We start from the raw sequence: 7,829 nt of genomic DNA on the forward strand, positions 1-7,829 counted from the left end.
CAAGATGCAAAAATTCAAATAACCCCACAAACCCTATCCTAAATAATTAAACAATTAATTAAAAGAAAAGAAGGAAAAATAGTGGACTGTTTTTTGTTTTCAGTCTTAATTTAGACTGACAAACTAATGATACGTACATAGACTGTAAAAAAAATACGTATAACATAGAACACACAGAATCAAAAATGTTTAAAAGTAAATCATCAGGGGCTTTGACGTTTAATAAACTTGAATAATCACTGATGAGACTGTGGCAAGGTAAAGAGGGCCCGGGCGGGGATTGAACCCGCACCTCCCGGATAAGAGTCATGCGCGCTTGCCAATCACCCAAAGGGACATCCTTTTGGCCAAGTAGCCAGGGCACATGATCAATTGGAGGCACAGTAACAGGAATCTCAACTGTCACAAGACAATATTTGAACTTTTCTATTTCATCACCTGGGCCTATCAGTTAAAGGATTTCATTTTGAACAGTTGCACCAGGCCTTTAGATTTCAGTACGAAACTTCAGTGTGGGATTCTTCATCTTTTTCTTGTAGTCTTCATCAAACTCTTCACTCTGGGCCACAGTGAAATGGTTCTTCCAGTCACCAACCTTCCCTGAAGAAGCACAGAGAGTCAATCAGGTTGGAGTCTTTTTACAAATTGGTGTTGTTTTACCTGTCACATGTATTGTTTATCAATATTCACTGTACCTTTTCTCATGAAGGGAGAAACTTTGAGATCCATTCCTTTAAATGTCGAAAAGTTGACCACATTGTCTTTTTTCATACTGTCAAAGTGCACTCTCTCTAAAAGTCGTTCCTTCTCCTCAGCTGAAGGAGACAAACCAAGAAAGCAGCAGAGTTTGTCTAGTTCCCGTCTAGGATCCTGGAAACACAATGGTCAGGTTGTGGTCAGACTTTACCAACAAGAGCAGAGACATCACAATCACACAAACACATGCACTGAAAACCCACGTAAGCAAACAACATTACCTCAACAAGATCTTCGAAGAACATGTAATGGAGGTTTGAATAAGTCTGATTCTTCTCCCACCAGCCGTTCACATGGTCATACCAGGATCCAAACAACACTGGAATAACATAATGATAAACTGAAACAAACCTTTATTATTGTGAACAGGCTCATGCTCAGTCGTTAAAAGTGCTTGTTGGTCACAGGAACATGTCAAGTGAAAGTCCAAATTTAGATTGCAACTTGATTATTGTGTTTAATATACACACTCTTTCCCTCCATGAATCTCTGAAGGTAACTGCTCCACTCTCCAGGCTCTGCGGCAAGCTTGCTCATGTGCTGAAAGTGGAAGAAAGACACCACGTCGTCCTTTCCATTGCGGGCCACATAGACAATCTACACAACAACAAGAAACATGCATTAGAAGAGGATGGATGAAAGTCTCTCTTTATTTTCATTCTGCAGAGAGTCCCTCTGGATGGACTGGAATCTAACCAGGGTTAGGCCAACGTGCAAAGAGGCCTGAGGACTCGTTTGGTTTACTTCAGAAATGTTTTCCATTGTTGCTGTTGTGGTTTGGCCGGCAACCAATATTCATTGCTTGTGTGCTGCTACAGCAAATTGAATCAATGCTATACTGCTAAGCATGGCCTATAGGTGTGTCAAGGACTTCTCTCCACAACAAGCGGCTAACAAGGTATTTTTCTTTGCATTTGTGATGTATTTTGTTTTGTTTGTTTACACATCATGACATTGATGTTTTAATTTACTTCATGTACACAGTCTTTTTTGTGAGCTGATATTTATCATTGAGACGAGCCGAAATAAATGGCACTTAAAAGGAACTGATCTGTGTTGTGACGAGAGCTACATAATGGTTAGCTAGATTATTTGATCATTAAGTTAAAATATAAATACTGTAAATCAGATTCCCACATATTGCAGTATGTTTATGTCATCAAATACAAAATAACATAATAAAGATACTGTACTACCTTGCAATTTTGCTCCCAAAAAGATTTTGGCACAAACTGGATTGGAAGATGAGTCTTACAAATTCGAGGAGATGTGAGTTGATTGTTCACCAGGTCTGTTCCTGTCGGTATGGTTGAAGATTTTAGCACATTAAGCACATTATGCACATTATGAGAAACTTTTCCATTCCAGTGCATCCTACAACGTGATCAGTACACCACAGTACAACTTAACATAATTAAATACTTGTTTGCTGAATGACTCACCTGGCTGCAGAGAAGGGAAGGCGGATTCCAATAGGGGCACTCTTGAATAAATGGGAAGAGATTTCCGACACTCTGGAGATGTCTGATCAAAATGCAGCAGATCAAGGATGTAGGAGACCCAGGTACTTCCTCAAAGAATGACAGAGAAAAGAACTGAGATCATAAGAACCCTTTTACACCATCATCAATCTATTCAACAGTGTGAAGCAAAAACACACAGTGTTTATGTTTACAGACTCACCTGCTTTGGGATATGTTGAGAGAAGTATATCGTCTGGCCTGGCCTGGAAGTTTTGAACATTCTCCCAGTTGTCTGTGAAGTAGTGAGTCATTTGGACTCCATGGAAATCAAATAATTCTGGCCGAGGAGGGAAATCCATCTTACAATGAAAAAAAGGAAAGAAAGATTCAAAACATAAAAACAGTTTGTGTAATCAATCAGTACATTACATAGATGACTTATCTTTCTGAACGTCCTCTCTTACAGTATGAACATCAGTCAGGGCAGTGTTATGTTCAATTTATAGCTCTCCTTCTTATCGGCCTGCATTCACGTTTGGTACATCCTATTATGCTAAATGAGTCATGTGCTATTGAGACAACAAAGTGATGCTAATCTGTAATTGATAAAAGATGAGTATGATAATTTCAGCTTTTGTATTTGAATAACTGTGAGCACTGAAGAGCTGTGGGCATGAACCTGTATGAAGATGATTCAATACAGATGATACAGTAGAAGTGTGAAAATGTGTCAAAGGTAAACAAGCTTTATGACTAAAGGCTATTTCATGATGGGGTGAATTTATATGACATTTTGAGAATAAAGAAACATTGTCTGCGGGGAAACCACCTGCACTGACTCAACATGATCTTTATCCTTAGAGTGTAATACCTGACGCGTCTGACATCTAAACTCATTTTCTGCCTGTAGTCTTCATCAAACTGTTTGTTCTGCATGACAATGATGTGGTTCTTTCAGTCACCAACCTTCCCTGGAGACAATCATTTAGGCCATTTATGCAAATCACTGATCAACAGTGTGACTAATTTCATTATTCCCGGACTCTTTTCCCATATTTCCATTGTGCCTTGTGATCCATAATGTTGACAGTGTTATAGTTGTAATTTTGTTTAGTTTCACATTGTCAAACCAGTTATAACTCTCTCTTTCTCCTCACCTGAAGGAGACAAACAAAGGAAGTAAAAAAGTCAGTCAATCTCTTACCCGGTGTTGAACCATTGTTGGGAACTTTCTGATCATTATTTTTGTTGAACATTAATTTGTGACATTTCTGTCTTGGTACATAGAAAACCTCCAAGAAAAACCTGTCAACTTGTGCTCTGAAATCTGACATTATAAAAGCTGTTGGATAATGCGACTAAACTTACCACCAGCCATCTAGATTGAACATTTATTATAGGAACAGACAGCGCATTAGGAACTCACCTGAGAACTGTGTGGTAACATGTTCTCACGGTTGTTTCAGTTCTGTTTATTTTGTCATTCTGCCTCCAGCTATGTGGACATCCTTAAGCATTTCTCCCTTATGTGAAAAGTATGCTGTGGTCACAATGAACTGTCTTTAGTGTAGTTAAACATTTTCAGAACTGTAGCTAATGGAAGATAATAGTATGGTGGACCTACTGTAGGGAGCCTTGGGGTACCAATCCCAATCTAGTATGTTGCAAGAATGAGAGTGTGTGAGAGAGAGAGAATGAAAGCGAGAGCTAGAAGAAGATGAAGAAGAAATCTTTTTTTATTGTGCCAAGCCCCAGTCTCCCTTGGACAGCCACACAGCCTTGGTCTCGGTCAAGCACATTTGTTATTTGACAGAGTAGGCTAATATTATCAATTCACCCTTTGTCAAGTCTCGCCCTCCACGGTTACTGTTGCTAGGTTGGACAAACAATGGTCACAAAAGGCTTAACTCCCATTGGAAACCATTGAAAATTAGGCAGATTTAAATTGCTTGGTCTCCCACAGAGTCGTATCCAAATGAGACATTTCTCATCATTTGTCTTGGGTTTGGGGGATGGGATGAAAATGACTCCAGGAATACGTTCCGGATATCTGTGTAACTGTGTAGAAATATCCCAGAAATAATGGTCAATTGTGTAGTAATGTCGAGAAATATAGCCAGGAAACAACAATTAATTGCATCATAATGTCAAGAAATACAGCCAAGAAATAACAGTCTAGTAAAATAGACGTAATAACAAGTTGTAGTAGTAGAATTGTCGTGAATTACTGCTAAGTATAGCGTGTCGTTTCCACGTCATAGTCGAGTAGGGGAGAGTGGGGCTAAAGTGAGACATTTTTTACATTTGCTCCCCTCTAAGCGAGCTAAAATGATTTATCAGTAAAATTTACACATTTCCCATTAATTCAGGATGTTTCCTAGCAATGGAAATTATCAGAATGTATTTAGAACTAAGGGCAGTGAAAATATGATTGTTTTAAAAAAAGTGCTCTCGTGTCTCACTTTACCCCAGCTCAGGGGTAAACTGAGACAGACTAGAGAAATCAATGGGGTAAACTGATCCACTTACTTTTTCCACTCTGAAACTACCATAGCAACACATGTTGTAACAGTTAGAATCCTGACAGCTAGCTTGACAACCACACTTCCCAAAACTAATGTCGGACTAGTAGCAGAATCATGGGGATTGGTCAATCGAGTCTCCAGACGCCTCTTGGATGAAGGTGAAACGTCTTCCTAGACAAATAACTAAGTCCAGTTGAACCTCCTTTGAAAAAAAAAAAAAAAAAGTTGTTGGCGGGCTGGTGAATTTTTTTTTTGTGACACGAGTCAAAAAGAGCGTCAAACCGCGTAGGGGAGAGCGGGGCACAACCTAACAGATTTTGTTTTGGGTAAATATCTACAGATATATTTGAGTTAGATTAATTTTTTTTTTACACAAGCAACATACACATCTCTACTACAAATGAGCACTGGAAGTTTGTTTCTAGAACTTACCATTCTTTTACAATTTCACCACATATGGAGGAAGTGAAACGTTACAACCTACCCCACTGGTGGGGTTAATTGTAACAGGGGGGGTGTTAGTTGTAACGCATGCTGGAAAGGTTTGTTTAAACAATTGATTCAGTACAATTTTATCTGAAGACTGATTGTTTGTCCATATATGATACTAATAGATACTCTGTAAGAAAAACATTGCTATTTTTAGAAAATAAAAGATGAAGAGCACTTTCAAAAAAGCTTTAATATAATTGGAATTAATCAGGCTGCCATTAGAACAAAAAAACGCTCTCCAAAATGGAACATAAAATTATTATTTTAAGTTAAACTGATATAATGTATTTTAATAAAAATAAAAATAATAATAATAATCATAATAATATTATTAATAATAATAATAATAATGCTCACTCTCCCTTTTCTTTCTTGACCTCATTCTGTGAAAACAAAGTTGGGAGATTAATTGCTTTTATCAAGGGTGCAAACCCGTCACACACTGTTTTGTTTTTATTTTTATTTAATTTTCATCTTAATTTTTATTTCTGTTTTGTGTAATTTATTTATTTATTTATGTTATGATTGTGCTTGATCAGTTTTTTGACGAGGTGACAAAATCATGGAAGGACAAAAAAAATAATAGGCCTACATATATATTATTTTTTTAATTATTAATAATTCAAATTATTATGGACACTAATGACCTGTTTTGCATTTAAAACGGCTATTTTCGCCGAAAGGTGAAGTTTGCACCCCTGTTTTATGTCGAAGACTACATGAGGGGTTAGTTGTAACACAGTGTTACAACTAACCCCTCATGTAGTTTCCTTACTCTTGCCTAGCTAGCACTGGCTACGAGCTAGCTACAAGCTTTAGCATGGTACCATTTTTTAGCTAAGAAAACGCTGAAAAAGGTGATATAAGAATGGTTTTGGGGACTTGCACACATGCTTCAGCAACCAAAAAACTAGTGATATGGAAAAATATACTTTCATGGCGCTAAAACACACTTTCGCGCATAACTCTGTGAAAACGCAGCGGGATCTTCTGAATCTCCTCCACATAAAAGTGCTAACTAATACGGACCTGTGGCCGGAAGTTGGCGGAAGTTGACTTGTGCGTCTGGATAAAAAGTCCGTGTTTCAACTTGCCCCGCGTTAGGTTGTGCCCCGCGCTCCCCTATCTCGCGTTTGGTCGCGCGTCACAACTCGAGCGAAAAAAAAGCGTTCCTCGTGTTTGGTGGGAAGCCCCTTGTGGGTCTTCCCACCAAACACGATGAAATAGACGAAGACGCGAAGGTCCCGTCGCCCAAAAAGAATCGCGTGTATTGCGTCGCAAAAAAAAAAAGTCGCGTCTACCGCGTCGCGCGCCTAATCGCGTCTCGCGCCTAATCGCGTCTTTGCGTCACGGCCTTTTACACCGCGGACGTAACGAATAAACGGTGACGGTGTGAACGAACAACATAGAACAGGACCAGACGTGGCGTTGTTTCCTCTTTTCACCGACAGCTCCACTCTCCCTTACTTACACTAACTACTGTTATTGTTGAGGCCAGAGAATTGTGGGATATGTAGTTTTTGACCAATCGCAGGTTGTGCTCTTTCTTTTTGTGATTTTCCTGGTTCACACATGTATTTTTTTTTAGGGGCAAATGCGAGTGAAATGCTCGTCCATGGTGGGCATAAGAAAATTTAAGACCTGTCTAAAATTATTTAAGACTTGAACACAATAATTCAACAAATTTAAGACATTTTAAGGCCTAAAATTTAGATTTTCAAATTTTAGACTTTTTAAGACCCCGCGGATACCCTGTTATTTCATATAAAAGTTTAAGTGCATACATATTTTATGATGCTGTGTATTTCAGGTGTAGGTTAATATACACACACCTCAGGAGGCCTGTTGACTGGTTAAAACAAGGTAATCAGTAGATGGGAATTAACTTCAGATTTAGTCACGGATCACCTTCAAACTCTCCTTGTCATGATATTTGAATTAATTATACATCAACACCAGCATATATAGGATTAACACAACATACAAATGAATAAAATGATCTAAAAGTATACATTTGTTTATTATTAATTGGATTATTCAACAAAATGTTAAAATTATAAAACCATCCTTCAACTTAAAGCCCGAGGCGACGTCTTTAAACAGTTTATTTTGCTCATCAAATGAAGAGAAATTGACTCTGGAGCCTGAAGTCTGTGATTATTGATTAGGATTTTCAATCAATCACTTTTTAATCAAAACACAGCTGCGTTTTAATCTTCACTGTTTCTGCTCCAACTAAGATAAATAAATCATAATAACATCTGTTCTTTGTCGCAGCAGAGAGAGTGAATCACTGCGATTCATATGTTTATAATTTACATAATGTGATATTATGTGATAATGAAGTTTAGGTGAAGAGGTGCATTCTGGGAAATATTTTTTGTGAGTTGATGAAATTACTTATCAATATGCGCTTCCATTTAGACATGATGACGATAAAGTGCAGGACAACACGGTGTTAAAAACAGTTTCTTTTTTTTAAAAGGATTTGTATTTCCATGCTTTTATTTTGAAGGGATGCTGCATGTTTTAGAAGCCTTACTTCTGATTTCCTGTTTGTCAGACTCAGTTTATTGATCTGGTCACATCGATT

At 37.9% G+C, this 7,829-nt stretch overlaps 1 protein-coding gene across 1 annotated transcript; it reads right to left on the reverse strand.

Annotated features, from left to right (window-relative positions):
- Positions 1–418: 418 nt before the first annotated feature.
- On the reverse strand, positions 419–2,606 carry LOC146984869 (cytosolic sulfotransferase 3-like). Its single transcript, XM_085782396.1, has 7 exons — positions 2,440–2,606; positions 2,199–2,327; positions 1,953–2,074; positions 1,227–1,353; positions 978–1,075; positions 696–870; positions 419–600 (listed from the first exon to the last, which is right to left on the reverse strand). Exons 1-7 carry the CDS (start codon positions 2,576–2,578, stop codon positions 488–490), a joined length of 903 nt encoding a protein of 300 aa, XP_085638522.1. The 5' UTR covers positions 2,579–2,606; the 3' UTR covers positions 419–487.
- Between the last annotated feature and the right edge of the window lie 5,223 nt (positions 2,607–7,829).

The sequence above is a fragment of the Trachurus japonicus genome, chromosome 7 (genome assembly GCF_045865225.1).
Source record: "Trachurus japonicus isolate A0001 chromosome 7, Traja_1.0".
Classification (NCBI taxonomy): domain Eukaryota; kingdom Metazoa; phylum Chordata; class Actinopteri; order Carangiformes; family Carangidae; genus Trachurus; species Trachurus japonicus.

What these genes read in the sequence shown, in the direction of transcription:
- LOC146984869 (XM_085782396.1), bottom strand. Translation starts at nt 2,578, where the DNA reads ATGGATTTCCCTCCTCGGCCAGAATTATTTGATTTCCATGGAGTCCAA. An exon ending in CTTCCCTTCTCTGCAGCCAG is followed by an intron (nt 2,075 to 2,198) that starts GTGAGTCATTCA and finishes TTAATGTGCTAA; the next exon opens with AATCTTCAACCATACCGACA. An exon ending in TTCTCCCTTCATGAGAAAAG is followed by an intron (nt 601 to 695) that starts GTACAGTGAATA and finishes GTGCTTCTTCAG; the next exon opens with GGAAGGTTGGTGACTGGAAG.